The sequence below is a fragment of the Akebia trifoliata genome, chromosome 9 (genome assembly GCF_017979445.1).
Source record: "Akebia trifoliata isolate Shusen 1 chromosome 9, ASM1797944v1, whole genome shotgun sequence".
NCBI classification, from domain to species: domain Eukaryota; kingdom Viridiplantae; phylum Streptophyta; class Magnoliopsida; order Ranunculales; family Lardizabalaceae; genus Akebia; species Akebia trifoliata.
Genome location: NC_141383.1, coordinates 1,657,595 through 1,680,842, shown reverse-complemented (window position 1 = coordinate 1,680,842; position 23,248 = coordinate 1,657,595). Strand labels below are relative to the sequence as shown.

Here is a 23,248-nt window from a genome sequence, read left to right as displayed (position 1 = left end):
AAAACTTAAAAGTATCTAATGCTCCTGAGTTATATGTAGACTCCAGACAAAATAATAACATGAGTTGGAACTAACCAGACTTATGTGACGCGGCTTCTTGTTTTATGGACTGCCTTGGATTTCATTCGTCGTAGAATTGGCTTTCGTCCCACCTTTGTATCTCCTTGACTTTGGATTATCCAAGTAGAGTCGGTCTCGATTCCAAATGAACCCAACTCTTGAGTGTTAGGCACTTTTAGGCATAAAACCATGTCCTTTATGAAGCTTGAACTTATTAGTTATATACAATTAACCGCACCAACTAGATTTCTTCAAAATGTATGATCTATTATCCATTTATGATGGGTAAAGAATTATGAGCCACGGATACACACAAAAAACAAAAAAAACCTTTAGATCACCCTAGTTGAAATTAAGTGTAAAGGAGGAAAATAAACATAATCTTTCACCAAATCAGTAGATATAAGTGAATAGGTAACACCCATGCAGCAGCAAATAACTTGGTGTTTTATTTTCCATGCCAAGTTCAGTTTGCAAGATAACATCTAAGATTTTAAACAAGAGAACCAACCTAATAAAGGATAGTACAACAGTTTATCTCAAGATAACCTGGACATACTGAAAGAGATCCATGACAACATAGGTAGCCAATTGTAGTAAACAACCAGATGGAATCTAAAAGCCAAATTCCTTAATGGACCCTCTCAAGACTGGCCTGCATATTGAACAATCTTCTTTTCAAGCCCACTCTTATCGGCCCCTATCACCTTGTCAACCTCCTTTCCATCTTTTACGAAGAAAAAGGTCGGAACACTACTAATATTCCAACGTGCCGCCACATCTCGAAGCTCATCTATGTCAACTTTCATGAAAACAGTTTTTGGGTACTTCGCTGCTAAGCTTTCATAAAGAGGAGACATAAAGCGGCACGGGCCACACCATGTTGCAGTAAAGTACAGAATCACCAAATGGGATAACTTTGACGCAGCTTTCAACTTGCTTTCAAATTCAGAAGAAGAGTGAATACTAAGAACATGCCCTGTTAATCACCGCATCCAAGAACCAGTTAAGTTTTGGAAGGAATCAGACAACCTATATTAAGAGAGATTCTATTGCCACTCCAATTCATATGTAAATCACCAAATAATTAGGTGTGGCAATTGAAGCTCTCCTATATTAATCCATGATAACTATCAGTGTTTACATTTACTTCAATGAAGCGTAAGAAGGACAGCTTGGATTAGAAGTACGGTAAAAGGGTTAGAAAGATTACAAACAGATTAATTTGAAGTTTTGCCACAGAGAAAATGTGATCTCTATACGTACTTGTTAACCAAATTAACTATTCAATGTCACCTCAAGCAAAAAAAGAAATTTTTTTTTTTAAAATGTTGTCTGTGCTTTATTTTACAGAAATCATTTTCTTCTTGCTGATTTTCCATCAATCCCGGATCCTTTCCCAGCTTATCTGACTTTGTCATGAGATAGGTGTCAGAGAGTCATTTTTCTAGAAAATACTTTTTTTTGGTGGGTGTTTCTAGAAAATATTCCCTACCTCTTTTTGCAAATTGATATTCCCCACCTAACCGACACTTCAGGAAGTATATCTTCATCTTATTGCTATTTTTTCCTTCATTAGGTCACCTAAACACATGTTTCCTCACATGCCAAACAAATAAAGCTCACTTCGACTCTTAGTTCAGTAGCCAGGAAATAATTATTCCTGAGAAAATTTTCCTTCAGAAGAATCCATGCAGTATTCGATATAAGTGGTGGTATCCATACGTGTCAATACAGGCATTTTTAAGTATTCATGCTTACTAATCATCATGCCAAATATCCATGTATAAAAGCAGGTATTTACATACTAGCCTTGGAGCAATTAATGCACACACCGATATATGCACCATAAGAAACTGAGTGAAGAGAGTAAAGATATGTGGTTCAATAATATACCCCCAACCTATGTTACCTGGTTCGTTGGTTTGCTCAGTTCGAATTCAGGTATGCGGTTCGTGTTTCGCCGTTCTTGAAGAACCCGGTTCATAGAGGTAGTTCGTGGCAGATATTTACATCATTTATGTTAATCTCATAGAAGAAGACTCAAGTCAAGAGGGACATATCATCAGTTAAAAACAAAGGGGTATCTTTAATATTGACCAAATCTAGGGATTTCTAAAATAAGGGTTATCTCTAATATTGACCAAACCATGGGAGCATCTCTAAAATTCACCAAAATAAGGGGGTTCATTAGGTTCTCTGTCTTGGACGAACCCACCACGAACTGATCCAGTTTGTACCAGTTAGTGGTTCGCTATGAACCCAGTAACATAGGCACCAACTCTTATTTAGCTCATGAATTTATCGCTGCTAATGTTGAAAGGCAACCTTGAAACCTCAATGAAATAGGGTTCAACAAATCTACAGTAACGTGCATGAATCACAATTTTTTTTTTAATAATGCAAACAGAAAAAGTAGTAGTCAGAAAACATACCATCTTTTAGAGCAGATGCAGCCTCTGAACTCTGCTTTAAAATTAAAAATAAAATGAATTAGTTTAAAGGTCTTACCACCACATGCAAAGGATTGCAACTCAACAATAAAATCAGAATCTTACAGAAGTTCTATTTCTTGGAGATTGTTCTTTCTTTTTCTGCCTTTCATAAGTAGTCTGCAAAAGAAATAAAAAGGTAGACTCACAATAATTGAGAAATTTCTTTCCCGTTGGTATGATTTGGGGCACAAAAGTTCCCTCAAAAATTTCAATTTTTGCATGACAAGCATCTTTGGGTAAACTAACCAACTTAATAAAAGAGGCTTTCAAACGGGAAATGGATGTGTTTTGTGTATGAGAAATGAAGAGACGGTTGATCATCTCTTTTTACATTGTGGAATGGTCTCATTACCTAGGTCTCTTTGGTTTGGTGGGTTGCCTTCCACAAACAATCCGTGAGCTTTATGACTTGTGGTTGCTTTGGGGTATCCCTATTCATCGTTCTAAGCGAATCCTTTGGAGTCTTTTGCCTTTTGCTATTTGTTGGAGTTTATGGAAGAAAAGGAATAATCAGATTTTCAAAGGGAAGGAGTTATCTTATGAAGATATCAAAATCGATGTGTTGGGGCTGCTCTTTTTCTAGGGAAAGTGTTAACTAACTTTATTTTATTAGTTTTTTTAGGTCTTTTGTCCGTTTTAGTCTTCTCTACTTATTAGACTATGTAATCCCTTTAAAGCCTAATTAGGGCTGAGTAATTAATCTCTTTTTAAGTTCTCTCAATTCAATTTAGTATCAGAGCCTACCTCCATCCCCCCCCTCTTTGCTACAAACCTCATCGTCCCCCTCCTCTCTTAAATCCATCTTCAACACCTCTCGTCTTAGATTAAAACATCACCCCTATGGGAGTTTTTTTGCTCCATACCCTAATCGCACCATGCGATAGGGTCGCTAGAACATCTTGAAGCCCTACGGCAACAGTAGAGGTACTGCTTTTTGTTTTTTGGTGGCTTTAAGGCCAAACAATGGACCTTAGATCATCCCTAGAGAACTGCCACAACAGCTCCTTGGCTATTTGCTAAAAAGAGCCAAGTGTTGTCTAGGGTTCTCAATCACAGCAATGGTGTTGTTTGGGGGTTTTGATCATAGCAATGGTGCTGTTTTGGGAATGGGCTCATAGCAGGGTGCTGTTTCAGGGCTAGACTCATAGCAATGTTGTTGTTTAAAGATTGCAACAATAGCAAGTTACTGTTTAAAGCTTATGGCAGCGACATAACTGCTCCTAGGTGCCCTACGATTGCGTTAATGACTTCTCTAGTCACCTACAGCCGTATTTGATCACTTTCCACAGCTTTTACGATCGTGTATTGCCACATTTAGGGTGTTGCGATCAGTTTCTCCTTGTGAGTCGTCCCCTCTTCTTATTTAAACTCTCTTCAAACCAAAGCACATCGACTCTTTGATGGCCTCAGAGACATCATCTTCCTCGATCACTGGTCATAGTGATGGATCGGGCGGTATTCCCTCTCATTCAACCGACTTTCCTGGCATTCAAATAACCACCTTGAATTTAGATGGTCATAATTATTATTTTCTTTGGGCACGATCGGTTGAAATGTTTATTGGTGGAAAAGGAAAAATCAGTTATCTCACAGGGACGGACAAACAACCTGCACAGACTGACACTATATATCCCCAATGGTTTGCTAATGACTCTATAGTCTGTTCTTCGCTGGTTACATTTACGCAACCACACATTGCGGCTGATTTTAAGTTCTCCAAGACCGCAAAACAGATATGGGATTTCGTAAAGAGTATTTACTCACAACGTCAAAACAATGTCCGGATCTTTAACTTAGATCATGAGATTTCTCATCTTTCGCAAGGTAACTCTTCAATCACCACCTATATATCACAGTTACGTGCTCAACGGAAAGAATTGACCTTCTATTCCTCGTCCTATACTTGGAAGAATCCTCTTGATGAGGCATTATATGCGTCGATTCTAGATAAGAATCGAGTTTTTCAATTTCTAACCGGTCTCCGGGATGAGTTTGAGTATACGAGAGTTCATTAATTGGGTATGAATCATTTTCCATCCCTACAGACTGTGTATTCTTATGTCTTAGCTGATAAGAGTCGTCACACAGCTGTCCTACCTCACTCTTCAGGAGACCACTCGCTATGCTTGCTCGCATATCTTCTCCATAGTCTCCCAATGGATCTCTACCTACACGTCAACGACATAAGTGTGATCATTGTGGAAAGTTAGGTAACATGAAGGCCATTGCTATGCGCTTCATGGTTGTCTTAATCAACAACGTCAATTGTCTCAACGATCTTTTGCTCATGTAGTCTCTCAGTCGACTACTGATCCAGCACTCCCTTCAACTACTACCTCCTCCTTAGATTCGATATCTATATCCCAGGCTGAGCTTGACAAGATCAAGAAATTCTTCAATCAGATGGAGACTTTATCTCAACCGGTTTCAACTTTCACTCACTTAGGTACGTTTGCCTCTGCCACAGTGTTTCCACCACTTCCTTATCATGTATCATTGATTCTGGTGCCTCAAATAACATGACTGGTACATTCTCCCTGTTCAAAACCTATAGTGTTTGTTCTGATCATTGCAAAGTTCGCCTTGCTGAAGATTCTTTGTCTTTTATAGCTGGTCAAGGTCATTTTTCTATTACACCTTCTTTATCCTTAATTGATATACTGCATGTTCCTCAACTTACTACTAATTTTATCTTTCTTGGTAGCATTACCAAGCATTTGAATTACAGTGTAACTTTTTATCCCTCTTATTGTGTCTTTCAGGATCTGGGGTTGAAGAAGACGATTTGCACTAGACGTGAAGTAAATAACTTGTATCTCTTGGGCGCACCTGTTTCACCTAGCACTCATTCTGTTTCTTGACTTAGTAGTAGTAGTCAGTCTAATAAGGTACTTGTAATGCGTTGACACTTACGTTTAGGCCATATTCCTTTAGATATTTGAAATACATGTTCCATGCTTTATTTAATAATAATAATTTGCTTGATTTTCTTGTGAACCTTGTCAATTAGCTAAACATGTTCGTTCTCATTATCCTATTAATATGAATACTACTGCACCTGCTCTGTTTAACCTAATTCACTCTGATATATGAGGTCCTTCCCCCATCACATCCACTCATGATTTTCGTTATTTTGTCCTCTTCATCGATGACCACAGTTGTACCACTTGGGTCTATCTTATGAAATACAAGAGTGAAATATATAGAATCTTCAAGCAATTTCTTGTTATAGTTCATACCCAATTTGATCGTACCGTCAAAACTTTCCGTTCTGATCATGGTACAGAGTACACCTATAGTGAGGTATTGAAGATTTGTTTAGAGTGGCATTAAGCATTAAATGTCTAATGTTAAGATTCCTCAACAGAATGGTCAATCAGAAAGGAAAAATTATCATATTCTAGAGTTAGCCCATGCTCTCTCTATTGGCATGAACGTAACTGTTGTTTACCTTATTAATCAGACCCCCTCCCGGGTTTTTCAATTTGCCATTCCTTTCTCTCAACTCCATCCAGATCGTCCCTTGTTTCCACTTCCTCCGTGTGTGTTTGGGTGCGTTTACTTTGTTCAAACTCGTATTAAACTTGACCCTAAGGTCGTTAAATGTATTTTTTTGGGTTACTCCTTTACCCAGAAAGGATACCGCTGTTATCATCCTCCCTCTCGAAAGTGTTTCATTTTTCAGGATATCTCTTTTTTTAAACATACCCCATACTACACTGGGTTAGTTGGCATTCAATTTGAGTGGTTTTCTCTAGATTCCCCTGACGATGACCCCTTTCCCTTGTTATTTCCTCTTCCCATGTTTGTTCCTTCTTCTCCATCTCCTATCAGATCGCCACCTCCTTAATTGCAGGTTTACTCTTGATAATCACGCAATACTACCATCACTTCGATGCCAGACCAACTCACTTCCTCGCCTTTAACTCCTCCTCCTACTGTCCCTTGTGATGATTGTCCTATCGCCACTCGCAAAGGTAAGCGCACTTGTATTTGTCTCATTTTTAATTATGTATCTGATTCCGCTCTCTCACCCTTCTATTGGAGTTTTTTTGCTTATGTTTCTGTTGTTTCTCTTCCTAATACTGTTGCAGATGCTATTGCATATCTTGAGTAGCGAGCAATTATGATTGACGAATTGAATGCTCTTGAAAAAAACTTAGACTTGGGAACTTGTTCCTCTCCCGTTTGGAAAGAAGGCTGTGGGATGCCGTTAGGTATTTACTATTAAGCATAATCCTGATGGTTCTATTGCTCGATATAAGGCTTGTCTGGTGGCCAAAAGATATGCTCAGACTTATGGGATTGATTACCAGGAGACATTTGCTCATGTTGTCAAGATAACCACCATTCATGTTCTCTTTTCCATTGCTGCTGTCCGAGGGTGACCCCTCTTTCAGTTAGATGTAAAAAACGCATTTTTCAATGGTGATCTTCAGGAAGAAGTCTATATAGTCCAATCTCCTGGTTTTCTTGCACTTACTTCTTCTGGACTTGTCTGTCGTCTTCGCCGTTCTCTCTATGGACTGAAGCAGTTTCCTTGAACATGGTCTGAGCATTTTACTAAGGTAATACATCAGTTTGGTTTCCATTAGAGTCTGTTGATCATACCCTTTTCCTGCGTCACTCCCATGGCAAAATTGTCGCTTTAATTGTTTATGTGGATGATATTGTCCTTACTGGATATGATTGCGACGGCATTACCGAGGTAAAATCTTACTTAAGACGTTAATTTGAGATAAAGGACCTTGGACATCTTCGCTATTTTATGGGCATTGAGGTTGCGCAGTCACATTCTGGTATCTTTATCTCTCAACGTAAATATGTCCTTGATTTACTCAGTGACTCCGGTCAGCTTGATTCTCGTCCCGCCGATACTCCTATTGAGCAAAATCACATGTTGACTAATTCCGAGGGGGAGTGTTTGCCAGATATTAGTCAGTATTAACGTCTTGTGGGAAAATTGATTTACTTGTTATGACTCGTCCCAATATTGCCTATGTTGTTAGTATTGTAAGTCAACTCATGCACTTTCCTCGCACATCTCATCTTACTGTTATTTATCGTATTCTTAGATATCTTATAGGATATCCTGGTCAAGATATTTTGTTCAGTAATCATGGTCATCTTCGTGTTGAGATATGGACAGACGTAGAGTATGTTGGTTCAGTGACTAACAGAAAGTCCACTTCTGGGTATTGTATTAAAGTTGGTGGCAACTTGGTAACTTGATGCAATAAGAAGCAAGATGTGGTTTCTCGATCCAGTGTTGAGTCAGAGTATAGAACTATAGCACTTGGAGTGTGTAAGTTATTGTGGCTCAAGACCTTACTAGCTGATTTGTGTCTTCCTGTGACAACCCCATTTTCATTATATTGTGATAATAAATCAACTATTAACATAACAGCAAATCCAGTTCAACATGATAGAACGAAACATATCGAAATTGATCGACATTTCATTAGAGAGAAGATTATTTCTGGGCAGATTTGTACTCATTTTATTCCTACATCTCAACAACTTGCCGATATTCTTACTAAAGGTGTTAGCAAAACCGCCTTTGAAGGTGTCTTGTCTAAGTTAGGCGTTGTCGATATCTACACACATACTTGAAAGGGAGTATTGAATAATTCTATTTTATTAGTTTTTTTAAGTCTTTTGTCCTTTGTAGTCTTTTCTACTTATTAGATTATATAATCCCTTTAAAACCTAATTAGGGTTGAGTAATTAATCACTGTTTGAGTTCTCTCAATTCAATTAAATGGCTTTTAAAGAGTTTAAAGAGACCTTCTTTGAGGATTTTGTAGTAAGATGGGATCTTGTTTGTAATTTAGTAGAGTAGCGGCTTTTCTTTATGGTTTTTATCTTTGATTTATACTCTTCTATTTTTTATTGTACTATGGGACTTCTCGTCCCCATCTTTTCTAATAAAATTTTGAGAAATTTCTTGGTGCGTGATATTTTTCAAGAAAGATAACATCAATTCCAATTACTTGGGCTTCAGCTCTTTGATTCGTTCCACGTTCAGCTTTCCTTAGTTCCTTCTCTTTTCGGAGACGTTCATATTTTCTGCGATGCTCTTCAATTTTACGTGCATTAGGTTCAACCTGCATATTGAAACAAATAATCAAGCAACAGCTCCAGATTCTCCTCTTTTAAAATAGAAAGATTATATTGCCGCACCAACTTTTGCTAATGTACCCCAATTCATATGTAAATCACCAAAGAATTAGTACACATCTTGGGGTGGCGTTAGCAAAAGTTGGTATGGCAATAAAATCTCTTAAAATATACAAATTACCTTCTTAAGCATAGTACCCATCTCCTCGTCGTAATCCAAATTTGCTGCTGTATGTAGATCCCTGGCTGACTCCTCCCACTGCCCCAACATGGCCTGTGCTATTCCTCGAAATTTGTATCCTTTCGCTGAGTTGGGATTTATCTATACAAGTACATTTAAAGATTCATGAGATAATTTTCGAAACCAGATCAATACAAATCTGTAAGCATTTTTTTATTTATAAAAATGAGATTATATTGCCACACCAACTTTTAATTACAGCACACTAATACTTTTGAAATTAAGCACATGTTCAGATATGGATTGGTGTGTTAAAAGTAATAGTTGGTGTGCTAATAGCAGCTCTCTTTATAAAAACCGTAAATTTTATATGAGAGAAGTTGGGAATCCATCAACCAGTTAATCAAAATTCATTGTCAAGTTGAATTTTGAGAATAGAGCATAGAGGGTACAGTGGACAAACCTGTAACGCCGCATCTGCATCTCGGAATGCCGCATTTGGTTTGCTCATTTTCACAAAGACACCAGCTGAAAATGAGCAGATATCAATTTTACAAGTAAAACTAAGCAAATAAAGAGAAGCAAGACAGAATCATTAAAAAAAAAAAGAGAAGCAAATTAAATAAGTGGATGTTTGAGAATAAGTTAAAATTGGGGTGCCAAAAGTAACTCTCTCCCTTTTTTTGTTAGATTTTTTAGGTTTAAGATTTTATACAAGCCTAATCGTAATTGTAAACAACTACTGCAATTTTTTGTATGTGTTGTAATGTTGATTAATAACTTGAGCCCAATTTTTGTAATGTTTGAATGGTGTGTTTTAATCTTTAATTGGGGTGTGATAAATAATTTAAGAAATTGGAGTGTAATAAGTAGAAGTTGGGGTGCCAATAGCAGCTCTCTTAATAAAGGGTGATAGAAAATCAGAAAAAAACAAGACAGATAAATTACCTCTAGTTGCATATAAGATCGCTGACCTTGGATTCAACAAGATAGCTTCAGTTAGATGTTCAATGGCTTCATCCAGCTTACCTATACACATGTTGGTTACAAATACAATTCGCATTGATGAATGTGAGTATTAAAGCACAAATAGAAGTATCATTCATAACAAAGTTATGCCATACCTTCAGAGATTGCATCCATAGCTTTTGATTTGGACATTTGAGCGGTATCGTGATTTTCTTCTGTAACCTCGACAGTAGGATCTCCCATCTACAAGTAGAAGAATAAACAGACTTACCAAGGAAAATATCGGAACATTGAACTAGCCTTCGGTCAGTCAGCATTAATTGTTTCCACAACCCACCTTTTGTGGTGGATCACTATCGGGTTCTACAACTTCAGTTTCATCCAAATCAATATCCGATTCAACAATATCATCTTCTGTTGGTAGATTGGGTTTTTGGTTCTCATCATATTGTTCATCTGGCACATTACTTTTCTGTGACAAACAAACAAGAGAAGAGTTATTATGCGGAAAAAAAAAAGGCTCATTAAAAACACGAACTCATATAATGGAAAGTGATTGTGCATAATTCACTTTTTCTATGATTTAAAAGGGTGAGAATGTCAATGTTGACTGTTGTTGATTCCAACACTCCACAAAATTTGGTGTGACAATACGAAGTTTCTTCTGTTTTATGTTCACTTGCTTGCACCACACAATTGACATTTACCACAGATTATGATCACGTTGGGTTAAAAAAAAACTCTTGTATTTAAAGAAGGAAGATGATCTTCTTCATTGAAGTTGGTTGGTTCAAACTTCAAACCATGTAGGGAGGATAAGGGTGAGTGAGAAAATGAACTCCATAAATGCGATGTTTTTATGTTACAGATAACTTGTAATGTGTATCAATGTGAAGAAGTATGATAATTATATCTTTCATTAATCAATTAAAGAATATTATTCTTCTAAATTCATCTATGAATAAAAGCTAGAGTTTCTACATTTATATGGAATGTTTTGGAATGTATCAATACATTACGAATGTTTCATTTCAATTTTACGAATTATCAAAACATCAAAACAGAATCACGTTTTAAACCTTTTTCACCGCCAATAGTGCCAAAAGGCTCCTCTGGGCAGCACACTTCTACCATTGTTCCCACCAAAGAAAAACCTACTGTTATCTTACATCATTCCTTCTTTTCATTATTTTTTTCTCTTTTTCTCACTTTTAAAAAATTGAGAATGATCCAAATTGTTCGTATAAGATGATTCTGATCAGCCTTGGCCAATGTGACGCAATACTTTGTGAACATCTTTTTTACCTAAACCATGCACTCCTCTTTTTTACCTTGTAGTTGCATGGGAACTTTGGTTTCTATACCACGCATAGACTTCACGACCTGACCAAAGTGGCAGTATCAATTTCGTTAACTTCCGACAGGGGCCAGAGACTTGTGGAAACCACTAAAAAACAATGAGGAACCTTTAGGCTAGACCAAAACCACCCAATGGAACTATTGCATCCACTAAAGAGCTATAACTACAAGTAAACCCCCATGCAATCATACTATGGAGAATGAAAGCTCCAGACTACCTTGAATTGTGCAACATGAAAATGGGATAAGGACCAACGAGACATTCAGAAGCATCAATTCAATGATATCTCACCAAACATCAGAGACTTGTGGCAACCAATAGCTAGAATGATGAAGTCAAGATCCGAACAACGGATGGAACTATTGCTCCAACTACAGAGATGTGGAAACAGGATGCAGTTGTCAAGGATATTTTCTTGCCTTAAGTTGAGGAAACTACAAGTGAACCCCCAACGGATTATGCTATAGCCTATAGGAAATAGAAGCTTCACACCACTTTGCACCATTTTAGCCAAAACTTTATCACCCAAACAACCGTGCTAACACTACGTGCATATAAATTATGGAAAATGCTAGCGTAGCCTCAATAACAACAATAAAGAAAGCTTTTCCAATTGCTCTAAAGTAACCGTCTAGGATGTCATGAGGAGCCTTTGTTGAAACATCAAAGAACTTCCTTGAGAGGTTCTTGTGAAACACCAACACAGGTATGTTACCATCGAATAATTAATGTCATTGTAGAGCTATATAAGGGCAAAAAAGAAACAAGACAAGGTCTAATATAAGCATTGTTTCCCAACCCTACATGTGTCATCATTTTATATGGTCTTCGATAACTAGGACAGCGTAGAGATCGGCATCATTTACGCTTTGTTTGGATGGAGAGAAATGAAGAAAAAGACACTCATTAAAAGAAAGGAACACAAAGAGAGAAGAAATCCAGTTTCTTTCCATCTTGTTTGGTTTAACAGTAGAAGAACTTAAGTTTGGAGAGAAAAAAAGGTAGAGTTGTAACTTTTAGTGCTCTTAGTAGTCATCAGCATTTCTTTTCTCTCCAATTTGGAGGGAGAAAAAAAATAGAGGAAAAACTAGCCCATTTTTCTCTCCATTATTTTTCTTTTCTCTCCTCACTTAGCAATCCAAATAAGAGAAATGGAAAGAAACTCATTTTTTTTTCGTTTTTTTCTTCTCTCCATTTCTCTGGATCCAAACACACCAGTAGACCATGGTACCTCTGATCGGTAGTGTCCCTACGCGGCTTAAGGAAGATGGTAAACATCCAGAGTTCTTCAAATGGGTCCATACCATTCAGGGAGAGAGAACCAATCTGACCACGATTCTTGAAAGAGAAACAAATCATATAAGGAAGTTTTTTTGCTGGATTGATTCCTTCCCTTAAGCCTTAACTGTCCCCAAGGATCCAGGAAATGGATATTCTCATATCCCACAAATCACGAAGAGATCATGAAAGGTAAGGTTTTCACAGAACGAAAAACATTTATAAATAAGGAAATGATCCTTGTGGAAGAGGACTTTTGGATTATGTGTGATCTCGAGATAGAAAACCCTAATTAAACCATTAGTTAGGGTGTCAAAGTCTCTTTAACAGGTACCACACCAATGTCCCAGCTTGAAGCAAGTGCAAAGGATCACCATTAAAGCTTCTGGTTCGAGGTGATGAAGACGGTCAATCAAAAAAAAAAACGTCTACAGTATACATTGAAACAACTAGAAAAACATCCAGTGCAATTATCTGTACCACTTCTTCACAAATTACAATGAATGGTGCAAATATTGAAAAAACATCGAGAGCAATTATTTGCACTACTCCATCATAAGGATTGTTGTAGAGGGATAAATTTGCAAGCCATAGAAGTAACAACACGGGTCGGTAAACTGTTTGACATATCATCTGATCTCTAGGTTTCGACCTATTTATTATATCGATCGGGTAGTTGAGATTCCCACCTAGCCATCGTCGCTCAGGAAACGATCAAGGAGAATGAGATCTCGGAAAAGGAGGCGTGCAGATCCTTGGATTCTTGGGATTTCAGCGTGATATGCAAGGAAAGGTTCTAGTCTCAAGGTTTCTCATGCTTCTTATCCGAAAATAGGAGCTAAGATTAGAAACATGGAAGATAGAAACTATCACTCTATAAATAAAAGAAAGAGCCACACCCAAAGGTACGCGATTTAACTCATAAAAACTCTATCAAATTTTCTATGGGATCTAACTTAGGCATTGGAGGCTTTGTGTATCAGGGAACAGGGATGATCCAGAGAAGATCTTGCACACCGGAGAACGGAGATCTCGAGGTGATCACAAAAATTACCTCTACAATTGGCGCCGTCCGTGGGAACCAAACAGAAAAAACATGACATACACATGGCGAATACCAGGAATATTGGTAGGAGGGTTGCAGTAAGGGTGGAAGCAGAAGGAGCAACAGAGACAACCAATTTGGTAGCAGCAGAGGAGCAAGCCCACGGATCCCAGGGCGGGCAAGGAAACCAACCTGTTTTGAACGTCCAGCAGCTATTGGCACAAATCAAAGTAGATCTGCAACAAAACTTGGAACGTCAGTCAGAAGAGATTTGGGAACTCAGGAGGGAAAATGAGCATCTGAGGCAACGGAGAGGAGAGGAATCGGAGAACTAGGGAGGAGCTGATAGAGATGAAGGTCAGCATTCCAAAAATCACGACCCCGAGGAAAGGAATAAGGGAAATCAAGCCAGCACGGAGCAATACGTGCTGCCGAATCCCCTCACCCTATTGGAAATGGAAGATCTGCTGAGGCGAAGGGAGGAAGACGCTGTCAAATGAGGTTAGGTTGGTCGACTTGCCCGATCGGTCATCAAAGACTTAAGGGCTTCCTCGTTCACAGCTGCAATTCAAAACGAGTAGCCGCCAAGGAAGTTCCACATGCCGAAGTTTGATTCCTTCGATGGAACAAAAGATCCTATGGAGCACGTCATGCACTACAGGAACTTGATGATTTTACACCAGGGAGATGATGCGCTTATCTACAAGATGTTTCCGTCTACCCTTAGGTTGGGGGTCCTTTCCTGGTTCCAAGGTCTTCCATCAGGGTCGGTTAGAAATTTCCTACAGTTAGAAGAGCTCTTTGTGGCCCAATACATCCACAATAGGTGGAGGAAGGTCAAGGTCAACGTTTAGTTTTATCTACGACATGCGGAAAAAGAGAGTATCCAAGCTTTCACGGCTCGGTTCCAGTCACAACTACTCTCAACCGAAAATCCGGACGACGGCATGGTAGTTCAAGCATATGTCAACGCAATCATACCATGTATCAGACTGCACGAAGAGCTGATCACAAATCCTCCAGAAAGAATGGAAGACCTTTACGTGGTAACTAAGAAGTTTATTACATTGGAAGAAACCCTGAAGAATAGATCTCGAGAAACAGTGTCTACGGTAAACACTGTGGCCCCGACTAGGGCGAGTCCTAGAGGCAAAAAAAAGGGAATAGACAAGAGGTCGGACAGGAAAAGGGCAAAGGAGACAGTGAATCGAGGTTCCTGGAATTTGAGAAGAGCCTTCACGCCCTTGACTGAGAGGCCTTCCGAGATATTGAAGCATATCAAAAATGATATGAGCTTCTAGCAAGCCCCACCGAACTATAGGGGTCAGCTAGGGATGCCCTACTGCGAGTATCACAAAGCAAATGACCACCCGACAGACAACTTCTGGAGATTGAAACATGTCATTCAGGACATGATCGATCAAGGCAAGCTCAGGAGATACGTGGCATCCGTGACAAAAGACCCAAGGAGACAGGATTTGCCACCCCATCCCCGCGAGACCTTCCAGTTCGGGAGGATAGAGGTCAGAGGGTAGTGAACATGATCATCACTAAATTAGGATCTAACAAAGTGTTTGGGGTCTCACACCGTTCTAAGGTTAGGAAGTCGCAACATGAACAAGAAGTCTATCAGGTCACAAAATAAATAGTAGTGGCTCAAGTATCGGAGTCAGTATGGGGGAGCAAGACAACGGTTTTCACTCTTGAAGACTTGAAAAGGGTGTCCAACCTCCATAACGACGCTCTTGTCATTACCTTGGAGGTAAGCATAGTAGATCTGAGAAGGATTCTCATTGACGCTGGAAGTGCAGTGGACATCTTGTTCCTGAAAGTTGCCGAGCGTGTGGGTGTGCTCGGGGGGTTAGAACAATTATATGTTAGCATCTACGGGTTTAACGGAATCCCAGTGGCACTCGCAGGAGAAATCACCTTCCCCATGACGACAGGCCCTGAGGTCATCATGACCAAGTTCGTTTTGGTCAATGCAAACTCAGCATACAATGCCATTATGGTAAGAAGGTGGATCCATTCTATGCAAGTTGTTCCCTCCACGTTCCATCAGATCGTGCATGTCCCAACCTGCCAAGGTCCAATAGAGATAAGAGGGGATCAAGTAGCAACTCGGTAATATTTCTCCAGTGCAATGAAGGAGGGAAAGAAGAAGGAACATCAAGAGAAAATTGAGGAAGTAAAGGCTAGCCTTTCCGGCGCAAGGGATCAATAGCAATTACAGGGCACACTACTGCCAGGACAAGTGTCAAATTCAGGAGAAGAAGGCATGCACCGAACCTTCATAAGGTCAGATATGGGAAAAGAAGAGTCAAACAAGATGATTGAGTTTTTTAGGAAAAACAAAAACATTTTTACCTGGTCATTAGAAGATATGTCTGACGTCGATCCTCAGGTAGCGAGCCATCAACTGCATGTGGATCTCAGGTTCGGACCCGTTCAGTAGAAGCCTTGGAGACTAGCGCCAAGGCTAAGGCAAGCAATTAATGAAGAAGTGGCCAAGTTACTGCAGGTCGGATTTATAAGAGGTACAATTTCCAACATGGATCGCAAACATCGTGGTGGTACCGAAGAAGGATGGTCGAGTTCGAGTCTGCATTGATTTCATCAACCTCAACCGAGAATGCCCAAAGGGCGGATTCCCTCTCCCGATGATCGATCAACTGGTAGACGCTACGACAGGGTATAAAAGGCTTTCTTTCATGGATGGGTATTCAGGATATAACCAGACCTCATTGGCTCCTGAAAAGCAAGAAAAGACCGCCTTCATCACCGATCAAGGCCTTTTCTACTACACGGTGATGCCATTCGGACTAAAGAACGTAGGAACCATGTACCAATGGTTGGTCACAAAGATGTTTGAAGACAAGCTCGGGGATACGATGGAGGTGTACATCGATGACATGTTAATAAAGAGCAAACAATCGAGAGATCATATGACCCATCTAGAAGACACTTTCATTCGACAGAGGGAGTACAAGATGCGCCTCAACCCTAAGAAGTGCACATTCAGTGTATCTTCTAAAATTGAGGCCAATCCAAACCAGATAAAGGCATTGACGGAGATGCCTTCACCAACCAGTGTGAAGCAAGTGCAGAAGTTGGCGGGTCGAATAGCCACACTTAGCAGGTTCATGTCGAGGTCTTCAGACAAGTGCCGACCGTTGTTTACTTTGTTGAAGAAGGGAACGTAATTCGTATGGTCAGAAGTAAGGTATGGTCAGAAAAATGTGAGAAAGCATTCCTAAATCTAAAAACGTACCACGGAACACCCCCCGTTCTGAGTAAACCAGTGGACGTGGAAACTTTAGACGTCTACTTGCCAGCGACTCCAACAGCGATTAGTTCCATCTTGTTCAAGACGGAAGAGAAAAATGAGTTACCTGTCTACTTCAACAGCAAAACGTTGGGACTCTCAGAAGTAAGGTATAGCCGAACGAAGAAGATCAGGCTCGCTCTGGTGTATTAAACCCAGAAGCTCAAACCATGTTTCCAAGCTCACAAGGTCAGAATCATGACAAACTATCCACTAAGAGAAATCTTGCACAAAACCGAAAATTCCCGGAAGATAGCAAAATGGGCCGTCACGCTAGAAGAGTTCGACCTCATTTTCGAGTCAAGGAATACGCAAAAGGGTCAAGTAATTGCAGACTTTCTGGCAGACTTTCCTACAAAAAACCCCTACTAGGAGCAAGAGGAAGAGGTAGACCAACCAAAAAAAGATATACCCGACCCTATGAGCCTTGAAATAGGTTGAAGGCTGTTTACAGATGAGTCGGCTCATTTCCATGAGTCAGGTGCAGGCATGATAGTGGTTACTCCTAGCAACGATCGCCTAGAAAAGATATTGAAACTTGGATTCGGAGCATCAAACAACGAAGCAAAGTATGAAGCAGTGCTTGGTAGATTAAGGATGGCCCAAGAACTAAAGATTCGGGAGCTGCAGGCTACTCAGACTCTCAGCTTGTTGTTGGACAGTGCAGAGGAGAATACCAAGCAAAAAACGAGAGGATGGTTAAATATGTGAAGCTTATCCGAGAAGAAATGACTAAATTTGAAAAGGTTAAAATATCAAGGATATTCAGAGACGATAATCGCCACGCGGACTCATTGGTGTGCCTGGCCTTAATACTCAGAGATACGGACGTCAGAACCATTCCCATAGAATTTCAGGCCCAGGCAAGCATTGATCCTGAAAAGGGAAAAGAATGCATGCAGATATATTCAAGTCCAAGCTGGAAAGACAAAATAATAAGTTCTCTTGGGTCGAGAGTGCTACCAGAAGACAAAAAGCAGGTTGGAAATTGAAAAGGAATACGTTATCATTGAGGGGGAACTCTTCCGGATGTCCTATAGGGGCCCACACTTAAGGCGTTTGAGCTCGGAAGAAGCGCAGTTAATTCTCGGAGAAATACACAAAGGGGTCTGTGGTTCGTTGGCCCACAAGGCTCTTTCACAGGGATATTACTGGCCCTGCACGCAAGAGAATGCTAAGAGGTACGTCCAAAACTGTGATAAGTGCCAAAGACATGCTCGAATGATATGACAACCCTCGGAAGAACTCCACCCGATCTCCAGTCCCTAATCCTTCGCTATCTGGGGATTGGATATCGTGGGACCGTTTCCCCGAGCAACAAGGAAAAGGGAATTCTTGTTTGTCAAAACAAATTATTTCACCAAGTGGATAGAAAACATCCCACTGGCTCGAATTCGAGAAGTGGAAAAATTCCTTTGGGAGGTTCGGAATACCATATGCCGTCATAACTGATAATGGGAAGCAATTCCAGGGTGAACAGGCCCTCGCTTACTATCAAGAGTATGGAATTCGAAAACTGAATTCGACCCCGAGATATCCTCAAGGGAACGGACAAACAAGGCATCCAATAAAACAATACTTGAGAACTTGAAGAAGAGGTTGGATGAGCAGAAAAGTAGGTGGGCGGACAAACTACATAGCATGCTATGGGCATACCGAATTACTGCATGAAGAGGTACGGGAGCGTCTCCATTCGCTCTCACTTACAAGACTGAAGCAGTAATCCCAACAGAGGTTCAGGTACCTACTGGTCGAACTCAGAAAACTAGGGATATAGTAAATGAGAAACTGTTGGCTCGAAAGTATCACCAAGAGATGAAAAGGTCCTATGATCGAAAGATACACAGGAGGGTGTTTAGGCCAGGAGATCTTATGCTGAAGAAGGTCTTCCAAAACATGCAAGTACCGAAAAATGAAAAGCTCAGAGGGAATTGGGAAGGGTCATATATGATAGATAAGCTCGAACAAGCAGGGGCGTATTACTTGAAGACAATGGCCGGAGATTCAATCGAATCACCATGGAATGCTTTCAACCTTAAAAGGTACTTTCAATAGGGGTAAAGTTAGTTTAGCAAATAGGATTTATTTCAAAGATTGTCGCTCAGAACAATTTAATTCAATTTCCATGTTAAAATTTCATTAAGATTTTTTATAGACTCTGAGGGAAATCCCGGTATCATTTTCTATTTAAATTTCTTTATAAAAGTTTTCTATTTATTATTCCGAGCATTTACCTGGCAAGAAGGTCAGTTCCTCTTGGAGCCGAGCATCACTCTATGAGGTGAGTAATGCAAAAACCAAAGAAGGCAATAAGGTCGATTCCTCTTAGAACCGAGTATCACTCTATGAGGTGAGTGATGCAAAACCCAAGAAGGCAATAAGGTCGGATCCTCTTGAAACTGAGCATCACTCACCTCAAATAAGGTAATAAGGTCGGTTCCTCTTGGAATCGAGCATCACTCTATGAGGTGAGTGATGCAAAAAACCAAATAAGGCAAAAAGGTCAATTCCTCTTGGAACCGAATATCACTCTATGAGGTGAGTGATGCAAAATCAAATAAAGCAAAAAGATCGGTTCCTCTTAGAACCGAGCATCACTCTATGAGGTGAGTGATGCAAAAACCAAAAAGGTAATAAGGTCGGCTCTTCGCATCACTCTCAGGGGAGTACAGCGAATTTTAAACAAAGCAATAAGGCACGGACTACGCGAACCGAGCTTCACTCTGAGAGGAATAAAGACAATTTGACAAGGAAAAAAGGATAGGAAGCCAATTTCTTATTAGTATAAAAGTCTTCAGATCCATGTCAATAAACATAACAAAACGAATTTTCATTGATATAAGGGACGACTACATCAAAATAAGAATTACAAAAGGAACTAGCTTCCTACAAGGTCGATAGGTGCAGGGGCTAAGGAAGAAAGATCGATGTTAGTAGGCAACGGGGGCAGAGAAGGAACTATTGGGGGATGAGAGATCGCTTGGAGTTCACGGAGGTCGACTTTCAACTTAGCGATTATCTTCCTCTCCTCTTCCAAGGCATCTTCCCATTCCTTCACATTTTCGTCCAGCAGACGTTGAAGGTCAACTCTCTACTCCTCGAGGGCCTTGGTATGTAATTCCTCCTTTTCCTCAGCCTCCTTCTTCATCCGATCTAATCGACCTTCAAAAGCCAAGGAACTTTGAGTCAATTGATCTTGCTGACCCCGAAGGTCAGAATTCTCTTTTTCCTTCATCTCCAAAGAATAGCGAACGGAAAAAGCAACCTTAAGCGCATCCGACCTACTTTTAATAAGGGCAAACAACCCGTGCTAAACCTGAAAAACAAAATCGATTAAGGAAATGCAGATCGTGAGAATCTAAAGAAAAGAAGAACGTGGCAGAGTAGATTACCTTAGTCATTTGGCTACAGAGGTCATCCACAAAGGACACTAGATCCTTCTCTAGAAGGTCAGAAATTGTCCTCTTGTCAACAAGAGGAAGGCTTCCCTCCAGTAGTGCTCGGGCGATTTTGGGGTTAGCTAAAGCTGATGCCTCAAGAGGGATCTTCACCATCAGAACATTTTCCTTAGGGGAGACTTCTTGGGGAAGAAGACCTTCAGGTCCACGGGCTTTTTCAGTGGGAACGTCTTGGTCCGCAGAGGAAAAAGTATTTTTCTGCTTCTTGTTTTGATGATCGAAGCTGGAAAACATGACCAAACCTGTCTGATCGTTGCTTCCCAATTGAGAATGCATCTGGGGCAGTAGGATGTTTGGAGAAGGATTAGTAGGGGGCAGGACGGATACGAGCAGAGGGGAAGTCTCAAGAAAAATGCGCTTGCGTGCGGAAGGTTTTCGGGTGATTAATTAAGAAGACATTTTTTCCTCGGATTCGGAGTTAAAGCTTCTAAGGGAAAATGAAGAAGTGGTAGAGGAAAGAACGGTGGTTTGGGAAGGACTAGAAGACCCTTCTCTTGATCGTAAAAAGGAGTTGAGAAGAAGAGCTGGTGAAAGAGAGGTAAGTCTATCTTGAAATTCTCTGTCATCGAAAATGGATTCAAGGACGGGAGCAGAAGGGGGTTTCTTGTCTTTCACCCTGCATAAATCAGGAAATCAAAAATAAATTAGTCGGAGAAAGGGCACGATTGGCGTATATAAAAAAAAAGTGAATATGTTGATCCCTACCGGTCCAATTAAAATAATGATTCTTAAGGGCAGGAATGGATTGGCCCTCGACATACTCCCACGAACCCGTGAGCTTGACCGAGTACAGGAACCATTCCTTGTCAGTCTCGGGTAGTTGGAGCAATACCTCCCGACCCTGTCTCTTCATCAGATAGATAAATCCAGGCTGTTTGAAGGCATTGGAGAGCTTGTATTGGACTCGGATATCAACAAGATCGAGCTTTTGGTCCTCAGGAAGACGAATATTCATCAGCTCGATCATGAAAATTAGACGGAAGAAGTTCCCCATTATTTGACTGAGAGTTTTATGATAGAAATTCAAAACTTCGCGGATCAAAGGGGACAGGGGGACTCTAAAACCTGTCTTAAACTGGCCCCAGAGGACGACGGTCGTGTCCCTCTCCCAAGTCTCATTAGGGTTTGGGAAATCGCACCATTCCGTAACTACGAACTCTGGAATGGAGTATGTAGCTCGGAATTCTTCCATGGATGGTCTCACAGGGACATAGGGTTTTTTCCCATAATATTTTTAGGGGTTTCTAACAATCTAAAGAAGAAGAAAAGAAAAAGGACAAAAAGAAAATACGAGCAACAGCGAACCAAAACTTCAAAGAAAAGAAAAAGGGGAATATAGAATACTTGAGAAAAGAAATGACAAGAGAAGACGGAATGAGCTTTGGCCGGAATACTCGACAGAGAAGATGTACAGAGAAGGGCAAAGGTTCTTTAAGAAAGGAAAATGGCAGGGCTTTGACAAAGTGAAATAAAAGTGAGAAAACAGGGTTTTATAAGGAAAACCCCCTTGAGATTTGTGTTTAATCCAAGGGCTGGAACTGCCTATGTTGAAGAGCACATGATGGGCTGTCTTAGCCATCATTGCACCTAAAAAACGAGGCGACCGAACACCACGTGCCCGTGCCAAGCCAATACAGAAACGCCATGTGAAAAGAAACCAACTGCCTGGAAGGTCAAACAAGGACATTTAATGCCTTATCATAATAAGGCGACGGCTCAAGACTGCAAACCAATCGAAGAAGGACATGTGGAGTGGCTAATAAAGGTGCACATTGGGAGCATACGACCGACTTAATTCGTGTCGTTCCAGGTACCTGAGGTCTGGAATCTTCTTATAGTTCGGGTACTATAATTAAACAGTTGAAGACTTTACACACTAAGTAAAGGTTCAAGTCCAAAAGACACAATATAAACACAATAGATTAAAATAAAAATCAATCATAAGCTTCAAAGAACTCATTCGTTGAAATTTTCTCTCACCGATTTTGGGTTTTGAGGAATCCGAGCTCCCAAACTGATTAAACAACAAAAGTTTGAAATAAGGGTCATTAAGAAATTGAGAACTAATAAGCTCAAAAATGAGAGAAAAATAGATAAATAAATAATCACCTTTGAAGATAGTTCTTGAAGAATCCAAAAGAAGGATCGTTGAGAATCGTTGGGTTTGATTTGCACTGATCCACAAACACCTTCAGCTCTTCAATTTTCGATTCCTCCATTGTTCTCTCTCTCTCTCTCTCTCTCTCCCTCTCAATTAACGGGGCTCTAAAGAGAACTTCAGAACTGGAATTTATTTAGATGGATTCTATAACCTGCATTCGGGGCCATTGAAATCTAGTAAGACCGTTTTGAAGAAGCGACATCTGGTACTCTTTTGGGCCCACTAAGTATGTTCTCAAATCTCGTTCGAGTCATCCCGGCATTGCTCATGAACGAGATGGATTTTTAAATCGTCTGACAATCGAGATAACATGAATGGTATTTAAAAAATATCGAACAAATCAATAAAATTCGTACTTAATCAATTGATATTTTATATTTTTATTAAGATAATTATTTTTTAATAATTTAAATATTTTTATTAACTAAATAAAATATGATATTATGATTAAGTATTTTTTTATAAAGAAACAAAGAATTTTAGTAAATACTTCTACAAGATTGAATTCTTTAGCAAACGAGCTCATTTTCAACATAATACGACGAACAAGTCGATTTGCTACCGTGACCATGCCATTTTGAATAAAACACCCCTAACCCCATCTTTTTCTCCTCTACCTTTAGTAAACATGCAAGAGTTTATAGAAGACTTATGGCCTTTATTACCTTAAAAAAAATGAAATTCATCAAATCATTGATGGTGTAGTTGTAATTTTTTTTCCAATTAAAATATTTGCGACATGCCGAATTGAAAATTATTGAAATATTATTAATGATATTAAAATAATTCTTCAAGC

At 39.8% G+C, this 23,248-nt stretch overlaps 1 protein-coding gene across 3 annotated transcripts; it reads right to left on the bottom strand.

Moving 5' to 3' along the window:
* Nucleotides 1–484: 484 nt before the first annotated feature.
* On the bottom strand, nucleotides 485–22,561 carry TDX (tetraticopeptide domain-containing thioredoxin). Of its 3 annotated transcripts, none has more exons than XM_086453505.1 (11): nucleotides 22,401–22,561; nucleotides 22,272–22,305; nucleotides 10,163–10,297; nucleotides 9,981–10,068; nucleotides 9,805–9,885; nucleotides 9,320–9,384; nucleotides 8,857–8,997; nucleotides 8,549–8,662; nucleotides 2,619–2,672; nucleotides 2,496–2,529; nucleotides 485–1,039 (listed from the first exon to the last, which is right to left on the bottom strand). In XM_086453505.1, the coding sequence occupies exons 1-11, from the start codon at nucleotides 22,508–22,510 to the stop codon at nucleotides 705–707; spliced, it is 1,191 nt and encodes a 396-aa protein (XP_086309631.1). In that variant the 5' UTR covers nucleotides 22,511–22,561; the 3' UTR covers nucleotides 485–704. The 3 variants fall into 3 exon arrangements, with proteins under 3 accessions (XP_086309631.1, XP_086309629.1, XP_086309630.1); XM_086453503.1 differs by lacking the exons at nucleotides 22,272–22,305; nucleotides 22,401–22,561 and adding exons at nucleotides 20,226–20,907; nucleotides 20,997–22,216; XM_086453504.1 differs by lacking the exons at nucleotides 22,272–22,305; nucleotides 22,401–22,561 and adding exons at nucleotides 20,226–20,907; nucleotides 20,997–22,212 and having other exon boundaries at nucleotides 2,496–2,526.
* Between the last annotated feature and the right edge of the window lie 687 nt (nucleotides 22,562–23,248).

Excerpts from the sequence above, each read along its gene's own strand:
- TDX (XM_086453503.1), bottom strand. The coding sequence starts at position 20,567 with ATGCATTCTCAATTGGGAAGCAACGATCAGACAGGTTTGGTCATGTTT. Across the intron at positions 10,069-10,162 it reads ATAGTGATCCACCACAAAAG|ATGGGAGATCCTACTGTCGA; the intron begins GTGGGTTGTGGA and ends TTCTACTTGTAG. Across the intron at positions 8,998-9,319 it reads ATGCAGATGCGGCGTTACAG|ATAAATCCCAACTCAGCGAA; the intron begins GTTTGTCCACTG and ends GTACTTGTATAG.